General features: G+C 54.7%; 1 protein-coding gene across 5 annotated transcripts in view; it reads right to left on the bottom strand.

Moving 5' to 3' along the window:
• The window catches only part of ACTN1 (actinin alpha 1), a 91,678-nt gene that overhangs the window by 17,788 nt on the left and 57,551 nt on the right, over positions 1-16,339 (bottom strand). For all 5 annotated transcript variants that reach the window (XM_059692338.1, XM_059692348.1, XM_059692376.1 and 2 more), the window contains exons 4-8: positions 12,721-12,807; positions 11,012-11,099; positions 10,431-10,509; positions 6,549-6,630; positions 4,856-4,941 (exon numbers count right to left, since the gene is read on the bottom strand). In XM_059692338.1, the coding sequence (XP_059548321.1) occupies positions 4,856-4,941; positions 6,549-6,630; positions 10,431-10,509; positions 11,012-11,099; positions 12,721-12,807 (422 nt within the window). The remainder of the gene's footprint in view (positions 1-4,855; positions 4,942-6,548; positions 6,631-10,430; positions 10,510-11,011; positions 11,100-12,720; positions 12,808-16,339) is intronic.

The raw sequence follows: 16,339 nt of genomic DNA, 5'->3' as shown, positions 1-16,339 counted from the left end.
CACACACACACTGCTACCAGGAAGCAGGCTGGAATCCAGATTTGACTTTAGAGAAAATGACAGGCACAATCTCCAAACTCTGACCCTCCCTCGCTCTCCCTGCCCAATTCCTCCCCCAACAAGCAGGCAGGCAGCCCTGCAGGAGCCGGGAGGTGATGGGTTACACCTGCTCGCACGCGGGTCCCTGTGTGGAGAAGGGTTCCCTCACCCACCCTCCCAGCCAGGAGGTCAGAGAGACCAGCAGGGACGGACAGACTTGGTAAGGCCTCCAGGGCATAACCCTGGAGTGAAAGGCGAGAGAAACCCCTGAGGGTGGGACCGGGCCTCCCCAACTTCCTGGTGCTCTAGCTTTTCTCTGCCGTGGCTACAGGAACCCCAGGCGGGTATTTAGGAAGGAGGCACCCACCACCTCTTAAAGAGCCTGCTCTAGGTCAGAAGCTCAGAGAGATTTGTTCCAGGGAAGAGCGGCTCATCCCCCGAGGAACTCGGAAACCGAAGCAGCCCCAGAGTCGGCTTCAGGCTGAGAGGGAATGGGACCAAGCAGCAGAATGCTCAGCTCTTCCCGATGGTGACAGAAGGGACCCACACAGGTCCGATGGGCTGAGAAAGTGTCTGAGAGAACAGCCAGACAGATGACTTGCAAAGGCCAAGGGAAAAGGCTGTGGAAATCTGTGTACCTTTCCTAATTTCCATTTTCATGACCCATCTAAGCTGCACTATCTTATCTAACGCAGTCATGTGTTTGGTTTTACATTAGAGTTATTTTCTAGAAAGCATGGGCCATGATTCCCGGGGTCCTTAGAGATCCCAAATGACAGCCTCAGCTGGGCCCAGCCAAGCGCTGCTCTGAGAACAGCTACTCTGCCGGCAGAGGAACCGTCCTCAACGATGGTGACGTCAAACCATGTGGCCAAATGACACACGCATGGCCCACGGACCACAGATTCACACGAACGCCACAAAGACCTCATCTGTGACATTTCCAGTCAGACATTTCCCAAATTTAACTAGAATTGCCTACTTCCTTCCTCCCAAGTCAGCACCCGCCCTGGTGTCCTGCCAGGGCGTCCCCCAGACCGAGGTGAGCGGGCGCACAGCAGCTCAGCCCTGTCCCCGCTGCGGTCCCTGCTCCAGCAGAGGGACGGGGCCCAGACCAACACTAACGTGCTCCCCTCTTGCAGGCAGCCCTGTCACCCCTGGAAGCTTTGGCACAAGCGGTGACCACCTTCCCCAGCAGCACAGGCTGCCCTTCCCACCTCCCTGAGCCTTTCGCTTGAGGGCTCCTATTTGACCCTAAGACTCAAGCTCAAGTGTTTCCTGCTCAACAATCTCGGTCCTGCAGCCCCCACAGGTCTGCAGCCGAGCGGAGCGCTGGCTACACAGCAGCCATCCTGACTCCTTTTATTAAGGGTTTTCCCAGATGGACCATGAATTCCTTCAGGGCAGCTGGGGGTTTCTTCCCCTAGGACAGTGGTTCTCAACCTTCTGGCCTTTAAATACAGTTCCTCATGTTGTGACCCAACCATAAAATGATTTTCGTTGCTACTTCATAACTGTGATGTGGCTACTGTTATGAATCGTCATGTAAATATCTGATATGCAGGATGGTCTTAGGCCACCCCTGTGAAAGGGTTGTTCGACCGCCAAAGGGGTCGCGACCCACAGGTTGAGAACCGCTGCCCTAGACGATTCACAACAGTAAATAAAGCAACTGACAGGCAAATGGAGGATGCAAACAGTATCTCCTAAAAGCATCCAGAAACACCTACAGCTCGAGCCTGAAAGGGGAGTTTCTCAGAGACAGTTCCCACTAGACCATGACCATGAACTTAAAAGCTTCACAAACTGCATCAACAGAATCGGCGTGTTGCCTGCCCATTCTAAACCCCTACAGGGAAGAGGAGAGGAGAGCCGAGGAAGAATGAGAACCAAAGCCAATGGTTCAAACTAAAGTCGGTCCTCATCTGACTAGGAAAATCCACCACGCACACTTGCATGCCACTCACCTGTGTGGGTACACGTACTGCTACCTCGCACACACGTGCACACACACGTGCAGGCATGCATTTGCCTCTGCTGCCTTTCTAGTTCCACTGTCCAAGGCTTGACAAGAGAAAGACAGGGGAGGGGAGGGAGGGCAGCAGGCATGGTTTCGGCAGACTTCCCCACGTTGGCTCCAGACAGGGAGTCCGTCAGGACAGGGTGTGTGAGTCTGAAGGACGCCTCCTTCCTCCGCAGAGAGGAGGATGCCCGCCCGTGGCCTGCTTCGTTCCAAGCAGCTAGCTGCCTGAGCCTGGGAAGTGGTGAGGGGCGACTCTGGGCGAGGCCCTGACCCAGGACGTGAGAGGAACACCGCCACCCCCACTGCCACTCCCCCTCCGCCCAGCTGGGGGCCTTGTCCTCAGACGTGAACAAAAGGAGCGTGAAATGGTTGCAACAGGAAGGAGCGAGAGGGATGAGGGGTGGAGGTAGGTGTATGAGATCTGGGAGGGAGGAAAGCAGGCTGCCACACACACACACACACACACACACACTCCTCCCAAGCGTTATCACCAGCCAGGACACAGGGAAGGCTTCAGAGACAGGGAAGGCCAGTGTCAACTGGCGTGAAGCCCAGATGGAACCCCTGGAGGAGGAGAGAAGGAGGAAGGAGAGCTCAGCCGAGCCCTGGACACAGGCAGCCAGACTGTCTGTGGTTACCAGGGCGGGGAGTCCCCTGAGGCAAGCAGATCACTGCTGCTCACATCCCGGCTAAAAGGTGGGGGGTCCGAGGGGCTGGAAGAAATTGATGAGAGCGAGCAGCAGCAGAGGTGGGACAAAGCGAAAGAGGAAGCGAGAGGCAGGCCAGAGGAGAGGCTGCAAGGGCTGGGCATCCTGGGAGGGCCGGGCACCTGGAGGGCGCCTCCGTCTCCGTCAGCGCCAGTGAGGCCTGGAAGGAAGGGGGGGAGCCTTGGGTGCCCGTCCAGGCCAGGAATGGATGGTGCCTCTGTGTAATTTTTTTAAAGGCACCTCTTCCTCGAGGCATCTTTGCTGGAACACTGTCATAGGGACTATGTGAGAAGGCATTTTTACTGCCGTCTGCGGGATTCTAGTGACACACCTTGCGATCTGCATTGTCTACGGTGCACACAGGCCCTCTTGTGCAGTGTGCAGCTGCCCCACTGCCCGTGGCGGGCCTGGTGGGAAGGGTCAGGCAGGGCTCTGTGCCTCCGGCCTGGACACCAGGGAGAAGGCAGGAAGGCTTCTGGCTGCCCTGGCCGCTGGACTATTTGAGAGGATGTCTGGCCTCAGTGGGGAGGAGGGAGGGAGAAGCGAAGGGGGCCTGGGGACTTATGGGAACAGACAGGAAGCAGAGCCAAGAGCTGTGCTGCTGGGATAAGGGCTCCTGTCCAGGGCGGGAGCTGAAACCACAGGCTTCCTTCCGGGCTGTGACGCCCACTGTGCCCAGCGTGTAGGGACAGGGATGCCGGCGGCCAACAGAGCCTCTGGAATCTTCAAGTGTCCTGGGCACAGTTCGGAGAGCGCCCTGCCCCGTGAAGCTGCGCCCGGGGTACCCGGAGGATGAGAAGACGGGCAGGGAGCGTGGGTGAGGCTGAGGGAGAGCTCACCTTCTGCGCACCCGAGAAGGGGCGGCAGTGACATGAAACATTAGGTCACATGGCCTTCCCATCCCTCCTTAGCGTGCCCACACATCTGCACAGAGAAGGAGAAGAGGTTGAGGAGACAGTGGGCAGCAGCAGCACAGAACACACCCCATCGCAGGGGGGACAGAGAGAACACCAGACAGACAGGAGTGAGGCAATGGCAGAGAGAGGGGAAATGAGATGGAAAGAGGAGAAGGGGCATGGGGTGGGGAGAGCAAGGCTGAGACAAGGGAGGGAGAGCATCGGGGCAGACTGGGCAGAGGGGGGCAGAGGGGGAGCGCCCCGTCATGCGTGTCAGGATGGGTCACTCGGACGCCGTGCCGAAGACGGGGAATTTGCTGGAGCACATGACAGGTCCACGGCCCAAAGCCGTGCAGGCCAAGCCTGTGGTCCCATGTCCACGGCAACCTGGATGTTGTGCTTCCGGGTCCTGCCTGCGAGGGGCCTGGGAGAGGGCTCCTGCTGCTGACCAAGCGTGGTCAGGGGAGCACTCATGTCTTCCACGTCTGCACGTGAATGACACCCTCCGTGTGCGGCCTGGTGCAGTGCGGAGCAGGCACCGCGGGACCTTAGCCTCAGGCCTCCCGGAGCAAAACTGGGCCAGGACACTCGAAGGGATTCGAAGCTCCTCCCTCCCTACTTCCCTCCATGGGACTGTGCTTGTGTCCAGGAACACAGAGCAGAGTGCCCCTGCATGATACGGGAGGTCCCCGGCAGGATACGGGAGGAAGCACCAAAGCCCCAGGGGCCGTGCACAGATCTGCCAAATCGTGTCCACGCGGGAGAAAGGTGGGGGCTTCCTGACACCTCTGCCAACAGGTCAGTGAGGACAGGAGGCACCTCCCCGCGTCTCCCTCTCAAGGGACGCCCTGCTCCAACCGAGGTGGGGCCAGAGGGCATGCTGCCCACTGTGCCTTCCAGGGCCACCCTGGCTGATTGCACCCACGCAGCCCTTCCTGCTGAAGACCGCTGTCTGGGTCCCAGAATGTGAGCTCGTACCCAGTTTTCTCAGAGAAGCAGAAAGATGAGAGCACAGGTGCAGGGTGGGAGGGTAGAGCAAGAACACACGACGTCGGCACCAGGAGCTCACTCTACCAACGAGACGGACCATCCTGACCCTGTCGCCAGGGAGGTGGGGGCGGGCAGGAGGGCGTGGCTTGGGGTCTGGCATGAGGTGTGCTGGGCAAGGAAGGAGTGGGGGCCTCCAGTACCTTCTGGGCGCCAGAGAAGGCATGGTAGAAGCTGGACACGTAAGTCATGATGGCTTTCTCATCCGGTCGGGCGGTCCCCACGATGTCTGTCAAGAAAAACCTGGAGTTAGAGCTGGTGAATAGGAGGGACACCTCCTTGGCGGGAGGCTCACCGAATCACCAAGCATCTTGCTGAGCCTGAATCTACCAGCTTCTGGCATCGGCTTCCACTTATGGCAGTGGTTCTCGAACTTCCTAAAGCCGCGACCCTTTAATACAGTTCCTCATGTTGTGGTGACCCCCAATTTCATTGTTACAAAGTGAACATAATTAAAGCATAGTGATTAATCACAAAAACAGTATGTAAGTATATATGTGTTTTCCGATGGTCTTAGGCGACCCCTGTGAAAGGGTCATTCGACCCCCAAAGGGTCACGACCCACAGGTGGAGAACCGCTGCCTTACAGGAATACGAAAGGCCGAGGAATGAAACGGTGCCCCGAGGAAGCAGGCAGCGAACCCCGAGAGAGAAACCTGGCAGGGGCCAGCTGGGCCAGCTCTGCAGCAAGTCCAGGGGCAGAAATAAAAGGAGGAGGGAGGGTGACAGTGCTACAGATTAGAAAAGGCATAAGAAATAGAATAACTAATTGCCATGTGCAGACCTTGGTTGGATCCTCATTTAAACAAATCAACTCTAAAAAGAGACGATGGGGTCCTGACCAATTTGGCTCAGTGGATAGAGCGTTGGCCTGAGGACTGAAGGGTCCCAGGTTCGATTCCGGTCAAGGGCATGTACCTTGGTTGCGGGCACATTCCCAGTAGGGGGTGTGCAGGAGGCAGCTGATGGATGTCTCTCTCTCTCATCGATGTTCCTAACTCTCTATCCCTCTCCCTTCCTCTCTGTAAAAAATTAAATATATTTTAAAGCCACATGTTGAAGGTACACAGTCCGAAGTATGCAGCAATGAAACACTGTGACGTCTGGCATTTGCTGTAAAACATTTCAACAAAGAGAACAAAAAAGGAAAAGAAAAAATAAAACAAAATCTCAGGAATTGTTCTGTCTGGATGACAGGTATATGGAAGGTCACTGTACTTACCTCTCTGCTTTCGTATGTATTTGAAAACAGCCCCACACAGACAGACACTGCCACAAACTAGCACATCGCCCATCTGGTCTCTGAAAGGGCCATTCATTGTCCCAAAAAGTCACTTGCTTTTCCCTAAGTGTCCGTCCGGCCTTCCCCCACCTTCCCTTACAAAGTTAGGTGTGCATACAGACACCCACCGGGGTTAGTGTGTGTGTGTGTGTGTGTGTGTGTGTAGCACACGTGTTAATAAACTTGTTTGCTTTTCTCTTGTTCATCTCAGTGGCAGTCTAATTGACACGGCCCAAGCTGGAGAAGTTAGGAGGGTAGAGGAAAAAGAAGTTTTCCCTTCCCTACAGCGAAAGACCACCACGCTCCACCCCGGCACCCACTCCCTGACTCCAAGACAGAGATGAGAGCCATCCTTCGATGAAGAAACGGCCTTCAGCTCCAGCTGTCACCTCTTCCTCCAAACCTCAGGGAACTGTGGGGTCCCCGACACACAGGTGACCGACCCCACAGACCAGGCCTCTCCCTTCCCGCCTCAGCCTGCCGGGGCCCACCCCTCTTGGCCACTGGGTGCACATGGGAGAAGCGGTGGGGGCCCAGAAAGAAAGCGCCTGTACCTTCGGCATCCAACATCTTGGGGATGTCCAGGTACTTCTCTGCCACGTCGAAGGCCGTGTTCAGATTTGTGAGGGGATCGTCCTAGAGGGAGAAGGGAAGGTCAGGCAGTGAGAGGTTTGACAAGATACTGGCCACCCGCACAGGGCAGAGGGGACTCCTACCGCCCCGTCCACAGTAGGTGCTCAGGAGCCAGCTCTGGGTGTGAAGGCTGGCCTCACCGCCTGGGCTCACTGGCTGGGGGGTTAAAACACCATCTTTTGCCCCGGCCAGTGTGACTCAGTGGTTAGAGCGTCCGCCTGCGAACTAAAGGGTCACAGGTTGGATTCCTGGTCAAGGGCACATGACTGGGTTGCAAGTTCGATCCCCAGCCCCACTTGGGGCGTGTGCAGGATGCAACCGATCAATGTGTCTCTGTCACACTGATATTTCTCTCTCCCTCTCTCCTACTCTCTCTAAAAAATCAATGGGAAAAATATCCTCAGTGAGGATTAACAACAACAAAAATGCCATCTTTCCTTCTCAAGCCTTAGTTTGTCAGAGAAATGGGGGGTAAGAATACTGGCCTGCAGCCTAAGAAAGAATTGCTAGACGTGAGTGTGAGAGCAAGGCATTTGCCCAGGTGCCCTCCGTCTTGGCTTCCGGTTTCAGCTCGGCCACCAGCGAGCGGGACTGGAAACCCGACCTCAGTTTCCCCATCTGTTACTGAAAAGTTGTTCTAGGAGCTCGCATGCCGCGTCGGTGGTCACAATCCACAAAATTCTGGGGCTCCCTCAAGCAGCCACGGCCTTCTGACTATTCTGATTTCCGCTACTTTCTCAAGAAAACTGATTTGGGATTGGCGAGGATGTGGAGGAATCGAACTCTTTGTGCCCCACTGGTAGGGCTGCAAGACGGTGCAGCTGCTGTGGGAAACAGTGTGGAGGTTCTTCAGAAAGCTAAACATCGAGTCACCATATGACTCCTCTGTGCCAGATGCAAAGAGCTCTGGAGACGGAGGGTGGTGATGGCGGCACACCAAGGCGGACGTACTGAACGCCACTGAACTGTACACTTAAAAACAGTTACAATGCCTGGCCGGCGTGGCTCAGTGGCTGAGCATCAACGTATGAACCAAGAGGTCACGGTTCGATTCCAAATCAGGACACATGCCCAGGTTGCGGGCTTGATCCCCAGTGGGGGGCACGCAGGAAGCAGCTGATCAATGATTCTCTCTCATCATTGATGTTTCTATCTCTCTCCCTCTTCCTTCCTCTGAAATCAATAAAAATATATTTTAAAAAACAGTTACAATGGTAATTTTTGTTATATACACTTCACCACAATTTAAAAAAATTTTTTTATGTGGAAGAAAACCCACAACTTAGTGTGTGTGGGGGGGGTGGGGGGGGGAGTTCCTTATAGGACCTCCCACTCTCTTCTTGGTCCCCCAGAACAATCTAAAGCAAGCTGGTGTGGTCATCCCAGGACTCGGTTTTCCCATGTGCTAAGGTGAGACTCACAGGGACCAGAAAAATAAATACATTCATTTGGGATGCTTTCAGGAAGAAATGGCTCAAAACAGAGAAGGTGGAACTCTTCTGGGAACGTCTCCAACCGCTTCCAGAATGAAACACAATGCTGCCAAGCTGTGAAGGTCATTTCCGCCCAGGGCCTCAGGCAGGCCTCCGGCCACGGGTGCACATCCGCCTGCCCCACTCAGTGCCCAGAGACTACCAGGCCCCCACGCCCCCAAAGGCGGGTGCAGGAAGGAAGAGCCTCCCGGCCAGAGCCCCTCAGCTCCCCCGTGCCAATCATGAAAGTACCCATGATGCAGTGGGACCAGCTCTGTGCTAGGATGTGGGCTGGGTTTTATTGATGCTACTGAATTAAAGAAACAGAGAAACGAAAAGACACAGAGAAGGACAGAGTGGGGCCAGAGCTGGCCGTGTATCAGAGAAAGGCCACGGGAATCCCAGCTCCCACGTGGCGGAGTGCCTGGAGCCCACGGCATGGGGGAGGGTTAGCGTGGTCCCGTTTTATTCGGGGGCGGGAACAGCTGTGGATGAACCGGCTGCTGCCACCCCAGCACGCCCACAAAGGGACACAGAAACATGTACACCTGTCACAAAAATGCAGCAGCGCAACAGTGAGGAGGCATCTGACAATGCCTTTAAAAGACAAAATCGCTATCTTCAGGATTCCTGGCCTCTGCCTGGTTGACTTGGCCTGGACAGCTTTCAGCTGGCTCGGGGAGTTTTTACAACTGACACTTTTTTCTTTTTTTTTTTAAATATATTTTTATTGATTTCAGAGAGGGAGGGAGGAGGAGAGAGAGATGGAAACCTCAACAATGAGAGAGAATCATGGATCAGCTGCCTCCTGCACGCCCCACACTGTGTCCCGGGCATGTGCCCTGACCAGGAATCGAACCGTGACCTCCTGGTTCATAGGTCAACGCTCAACCACAGAGCCATGTTGGCTGGGACCCTCCTACCCCCAAGAGACCAGCTTGGGAAGGGCTGCCCGGGGTGCGCACACCTGGACGTAGCCACACGCTGGGCCAGGAGCAGCGGCTACTCTCCTTCAGGGGTTGGCCCTTCCAGGTGAGCTTCAGGCCCAACTGAGGCTGCCCAGAGGCGTTGGGAATCTGCTCCTCTCCTCCCTCCAAACCCTTCTGGCAGCTCCCTCTCCCACACCTTGAAACACAGGGCCCGATGCCACCAGGCACGGCCAGAGCAGTTCCCACACCGGCAGCATTGAGGCTCACCCGGCTAACCGGGCAGCAGCAGGGGCCCTCATGGGGCGCAGGAAAGGTGGGGGTCTTTGCTGAACACTGCACTCTCCACGTGTCAGGGTTAAGTGGAAAATACAAGAACAGCCCAGCAGTGTGGCTCAGTGGCTGAGTGTCAACCTATGAACCAAGAGGTCACGGTTTGATTCCAGGTCAGGACACATGCCCGGACTGTGGGCTCAGTCCCCAGTAGGGGGCATTGCAAGAGGCAGCAAATCAATGATTCTCTCTCATCAATGATGTTTCTCTCTCTCTCTCTCTCTCTCTCTCTCTCTCTCTCTCTCTCTCTCTCTCTTCCTCTCTGAAAAAAAAGAAAGAAAGAAAATACAAGAGTGGTCATTCCTAGGCGCTGCCTTGCCAAGAGACTCAAGTGCAGACTGGCAATATTCCAATCCGAGAGCCAGGTCATCAACTGGGGGCACAGGGAGGGCTCCAGGGTGGCCTTTCCCAGGATGCCTGTGCCATGTGGCTGAGGCATGGGTTGGACGGAGAGGGAGATGGGGTAAGTACAGTCTCCAAGGTCTAGGCCAGCATCCGTTTACCAGCACAGACACTAAGAATCACCACGAGGCTACAGACACAGCTCCCAGCTCCTGGCCTCCTCAACACCCGCCCCCGCATACATACACACACACACACACACACACACACGCCCACGCACACACACAAACTCAAGAAAACCCTGCAGCCACACCTCAGGTTTGAGGGAGACCAAACCCATCGTGGGAACCTGCACAGCAAGTCTCAGACACGGCTCGGATAAGTGACTCGAAGAATGTGCAGTATTTTAAAGTATGAAAGTAACAGATCCACCTTATAAAACCAGGGAAATGGGAGGGGGAACACCACTGACTGCCCCATCACCTCACAAAATGGCTGCGGTGGCACTCATCTTTTCCTTAGTGTGGGCACGCACACCCATGCTGTGCACATATGGCACCGAGGGAGCCCTAGCAGCGAAGGTGTGTTTCTCTTACTTCTAAACAGGCTGTCCTCTTGGCTAATCTAAGGAGACGGACACCCTCATGCTGGGCCCCGGGCTCTCAGAACAGGGGCCCAGTCCTGCCCACCCCTGCCCACTGGGACCAGCGGCCGGGGGGAGCACACGTACCTTCCGCAGCTTCCCGTAGTCGATCAGCTCGGGCCGGTGTCGGTGGATCAAGGCACAGAAGCCAAGGCCGTCCTTCCAGCTGCCGGGGGAGAGGAGGGGGTGAGCTGGTGAGTGGGCGGAACGCTAACTGCAGGGAAAGCACCAAGCAGGGTCTCCTTTTCCCGCAGGTGGATACACCGCCCTTCAGAGCGGGAGTCGGAGGAGACAGGATGGGCAGGAACATTCCTGTCTGCCAACACCCCAGGCGCCGGGGTCAAGACTCTAGGGGGCTTGGCACGCTGAGATGCACCTGCCACATCCCAGCTACCCTATACCAAGGCCATCCTGTCTGCTCTGCTCCAGAACCCCCAGCAGCCCGAGCACCACCAAGGGCGTATGAGGCAGTAGCTGCGTCCACGGCAGTGCCGGCAGGGAGAGGGGCACCTAAGCGTCGGCAGTACTCCCCTCCCATGAAAAGTGACTTCTTCCCCAAGGGCCTCTGCTCTGGTCTAGGGCTGAGACCGACCCAGCCCAGGGGGCCTGCGGGCCCCGGGGGACAGGCCTCGGTCCTGTAGGGAGCCCCTCAGCTCCCGGGCACTCACCTGATGTGGAAGTTCTGGATGTTGACGTTTTTGTAAGGGGCTGTCTTTCTCTGACACCATAAGAGCAGCCCTTCCTTCGCCGAAGTCTCTGTGGAGGGGGAAGGCGGGCAGAGCGATCAGGGGCTGGCTCGGCGGTGGGAGGACTTGCGGGAGGCCCCATCTTGTGGGCCCGGTCCCTGCTCCTTCACATAGAGGGTTCCCACAAAGACCCCTAGATCCCAGCCCTGCTGCTGACAAAGGCTGAGAAGTCATCGGACACAGAAGCCAGCTAGGAAGCTGTGCAGAGCTAGCTGCAGCACACTCCGAAATGCTGAGACAGCGGCCTTTCGGACTACCGCCCTGTCACTCCCTTCTATCCAAGAAATGGTAACGATACAAAATAAGTGGGCAACCTATTGGTCTACGAAATCTAAAATTCAGGAAACCCTAGACAGGAGCGTGTGTGCCATATGGAAAGAAAGCATTGGGACCCCTATTCAGATTGCGTGTTCATCTAAAAACTAAGGTCTCCTTATATTGAATGCATGGATCAACTCTGTTGGTGTATGTGAAGCAAACACATGAATATCAGATAAGCAGATAGGTAGGTATTGGAGGGGACCCAGGAGCTCCCAGAACAGGAGGGCTGCCAACCACACCGCCCCCATGTGTTCACTTCTGTGAATTGCAGGTTATAGCATTGAGTGAAGTGGCTTCCTGGATGATCTCGTTGACTTTCAATTCACAAAATAAACTTTAAAATGACGTTAAATGATTCCTACAAAGGTAACATAATAATTCAAGCACAAACAATTTTTAAAAATCAGCAAAGCTAATGTTTCTACTCTGAGTTCAAGTTCGTCAGCTACAAGATTAAAATAATAACTGTTTAATAGGAGCTGACAAGTCTGCCCCCCAAAATCAAACCCACCAAGGCTACTTGAAAAATGGATTGATATTTACCATCACTAACAAGAACCAAGCTCTAAGTGACTACTCTGGGCATCTTTTAACCACTTCCACCCTAAATACCAAACTTAGATCCTCACATCGCTGTATCACTAAGTGTTAAGCCAAGATTTCCTTCACAAAGCAATTTAGTCCACGCTGTTCTCATTAAAAAGTTACTTTGAATAAAAACCTTTTAAAGATTTCTTTAAAGTTTCCATTAAAATTAACTTAAAATATTATCTCCATCTTAATTTTTTCATTTGTTTTTGTGTGTTTTGTAACATGCTTGGAAATACATAAACATAAATTATGACAAAATAAACACATAGCTCAAAGGGTGCTGGAATGTAGAATCACAAGTTTAGAGATCACTGACCTGTGGCGGCCCCTTGCAGGTCTACAAAGTGGCCACCAGAGGGTGCTGTGGGAGCAAAGTGGAAGAGCTGGGGTCCGCTCCCCACCCCAGCAGGCCCTCCTGGCTGCTAGTCCCCTACCTTTTCAAGATTTAACAATCCAAGAGCCAAGCGGGGTTCCCAATGCACTCCCCACAGCAACCTTGGGCTTTCTCAAAGTGGGGCGTTTCCCTGGCGCCAACACGCCTGTGGGAACCAGCACCTCAAACAGTTCTCTACGGACTAGGAGGGAGGACAGATGCTAGAAATGGGTCAGAAGCTCAGGATGTGGCCCATCAGGCCCCACTGCCCAGGCCAGAGAGCCCTCGAGGCTGAGCCCAGGCCCGGAGCGGGGCTTGGGGAAGGCATGGAACCGAGCAGGCCTACCTTCCACGGAGATGTCCTGGATGGCGAAGCGGAGGATGATGGTCCAGATCATGCCCAGGGTCATTTTCGCGTTCCCATCCACGATTTCTACAAAGACAGCAGCGGGATGGGTCGTACAGGGCAGAGTTAGCATCCCTGAGCGCCCACGTCTCTCTGTGCACCGTGTGGGGAATCAAAGACCACAGGTTCCACTGCTAAAGGGAAGTCCGTATATTTTCTAAAGTTAGTGCAATTGCACTTCACAGGTGACCTGATCTGGGGGAGTCCCAGAGGCACAAGGTGGTAGACTAGGGGTGCCCTGGGGGTACAAGGTGGGGGTGGTCAATTCTACTGGGTACATCAGGAAAGGAAACAGAGACAGGGGTGACTTAAACCCTGAGGAGTGTCCACCAGCCTGACAGAGAGCGGGAGGGTTTCTAAGCCACCACAGATGTCCTGGCAGCTCTGAGCTAAGGGCCTCTGGGCACGGCCTCACGCCAGTGCAGGCCCCAGAGAGCACCCACCTAACGAAGGTTTGCAAACTGCCACCCTGAAGGCTCCGCTAACTCACACATCAGCCTCATTGGGCCATTCACTGGGTATTTTTTAATTAAGAGAAAAAGCCAAACTGCTTCAAGACCATAACGAGATGCCCCACTAAATTCAGTCTAAGCAGCACTTTTTCAACTTTTCAAATAATGCTCTAAGTCCGATGAATATTTTCGGCACCAGGCAACACAAACATAAATGAGCCCTGCCTGGAAGCGCCCAAGACAGGGAGCCACTTGTAGTCTTGGGGCTTGAGCAGCTCACAATCCAATGCAAACTCCCTACCCTCACCCGCTTCCAGACCAGGAGACGGAAACCTGGCCCCGTGGTGAGGCACTCCAGTGAAGAGTGAGGCACCCAAAGAGTATCTGACTCTTCTTTTCCTACCTGCCACTCGAGTTCTTAGGGCAGACGCAACAGAATCATGAGAAGGGGCAACTTCCAGCGTTCCCCGAGCCAATGTCCACTCGAGTTTGTTTCCCACAAACCCATTAAACAAGAGTGGATTCCATTAAGGAAATTCAGAGAAGGGAGGGGAATGTGCATGCTGCTGTCTGGCCACGGGAGGCACAGGGTATCGCTGCTGCTTTGGGGCGGGGCTCTGCGGAGCCTGCACCAGGGTGCTGAGCAAAGGAGGGGCCGTGTCCACTTTGGACGTGGGACAGGATGTAACTCTTCCTGCCCACGGGGGCCTTAAATGCCCCTGCCAGGACCCCAGACACCAGCAGGGCCCAGACCTGAGTCGGGGGGCCTGGGTTAGAGACACAGGGAGCTGTAGCGCCATGCGACCGTGTTCCTGAGCCAGCACAACCCCAGCCAGCTCTCTGCAGACCATGCTGGGGACGAGGGAGTACATTGAGACTCAGTTCGTAAAGGTTTGAGATTTTTTAAGTGCCCTTTCATTTGTGACTTCTAATGGGTTTCATACCCGTAACATTTAAAGAGTTTATATAAATTGATAAGAAAAAAAAGCCTAAATTCACAACAGATAAATAGGCAAAGGACATGAATAGATACTTTATGAGGCATGAAATAGAATAACCCCTTCATAGGATGTTTAATCTCACTTGTAATTAAAGAAATCAGACACCGTTTTCCCAGCTGTTAAATTAGCAAAGTTAAAAAAAATAAATAAAAAGCAAACATACGCCTTGATGGCAACAAGGCGACCACACCGTGGCTGGAAGTGGGCATTAGCCTAAGACAAAACACTTTCTGGGAAATAATCTGGCAAGAGGAGCAAGCACCTCGAAGCTGTTCAACTTTCCGAGAGTGAATTCTCCCTCCAGGAATCCATCCCTCGCCACAGATGTGAAACGCAGAATACGGCCGTCGTACGAAGGTGCTTACTGTGAGGTTCTCTCTCATGGCCCCAAATCAGAAGCCGTGTGAATGTACAAAGTACAAGGCCTCCCTGAGCAAATGCCCAGACCCCATCCCTCTCTGCCCAAAACCTCCGTGGCTTCCACCTCGCTCAGAGTCGAGGCCGATGGGCCCCTCCCCCCACCACCCTCTCCAACCACAGCTCTCCCTGCCCTCTCCTCTCCACACCCTCTCCACATCTCCACTTGCCCTTCACCTTCTCATTGAAATTTTCCTCGACCACCCACTTGCCTCCTCATTTCATCTTTCTCCGTCTGATGTAAGTATGTGCGTGTTTTCTCTCTCCCCTTCTAGAACATAAGCTCCAGGAGGGTCGTGATTTTTTCTGTTTTGTGCCACTGCTTAGAGCCCAGCACAGTGCCTGGCACAGAGAACGCTCTCAGTCAGTATCTGCTGAATGAATGAATGAATGAATGGATGAGTGGACAAACACTGGAGGACTCTAACCAGTGAGTGGATGGGCAGAGGAAACTTTTCGTAGGCCTGTTCCCCGCCCCCCCCCCCGCCCCCGAACAGAGCACAGCTGTGCCCAACAAACAGATAATTGGCACAGCCATTAAAATTACATTCTCTGGTTTTTAATGACTTAGGGAAAATCTTTACACAGTAATATGGAAAGCATAAAAAAGCAGCCACAAAATTTTATGAACAGCATTTTGAATACAAGGGGAAATTTGTTTAACGTCTAGAAAAAGGTCCACTGGTAATAATGCTGCCTGCGGGCCTTTCCGGGAGTGAAGGCTGCGGTGCTGCTCCCCCCGCACCCTGCGTCCCCCCTGCGCCCCCACTGTGCAGGCCCCATACCCGGGCCTCCCGCTGGCCTCGGCTCGGCGCCCTCCCAGCACTAATGAAGATTAGGCAGCTTCCTAGTTCCTCCTCGCCTCCTTCCCCGAAACCCCCCAGGGGGTCCAGGGGTTTCATTTACTGATTCTCACACCAAAGAGGCAATGTCGCTCCAGAAAACAGAGGAGCCAAGTACAGGCGAAGAGAGAGGTGTGATCCCTGAACACCTGGGCCCACCCAGCCCCAGCACCCACCTGACTCCCATCCACCTCAGCGTGCGACCCTCCCCAGAAAGGCAGGTCCTCTCCCAGGCACCGCTGTGCTCGGAGCAGGGACACCCCACCCGCAGGAAGCTTTACGCCAGGAGGCTGCAGGGAACGCTGGGTCTAAAAGGAGGTCCCAAGGCCACAACTGGGCCTGTTAACCACGCTGCCGTGAGTGTGGGGAGAAGTGGAGGCTCGTTTCCGCCTTTCCTGGTCTACAGTAGCTATGCAGCTGCTCACATCCAGGACTTACACGACACCTGCTCTCCCTTCCCCCCATCGGCCCCCCAGGGTACCGCCATCTGTACAGTGTTCAGGCAGCAGAATGAACGACACTGAGGAATCCCACAGGAGGGAAACCAGCCCCCGGGGTCACCCCCTCCAGACCAACGCTGCACCCACTGCACCACCCCCTCCACCCTCAGGACGGACGCTGAAGCATCACCGCCAGCCCAAGCTCTTGGCACCCACAACCGTCATGCTTTCCCTGCCCAAAAGGTTAAAAAAAATCCTGCCTCGGTCCCCTCACCTGGTTAAATCCCACCCACTCACCCAGGTGAAGCCCCAGCCCCACGACCCTAGAAATTTCAGAATCGAGGGTCATACAAGCAACCTGAGGTGTCTACACGAACCCCTCCCCGAGGCTGCCTCCAGCCTCCATC

Source organism: Myotis daubentonii, chromosome 1 (assembly GCF_963259705.1).
Source record: "Myotis daubentonii chromosome 1, mMyoDau2.1, whole genome shotgun sequence".
NCBI classification, from domain to species: domain Eukaryota; kingdom Metazoa; phylum Chordata; class Mammalia; order Chiroptera; family Vespertilionidae; genus Myotis; species Myotis daubentonii.
The sequence above is the reverse complement of the archived record's forward strand: the minus strand, read 5'-3'. Positions and strand labels throughout refer to the sequence as shown.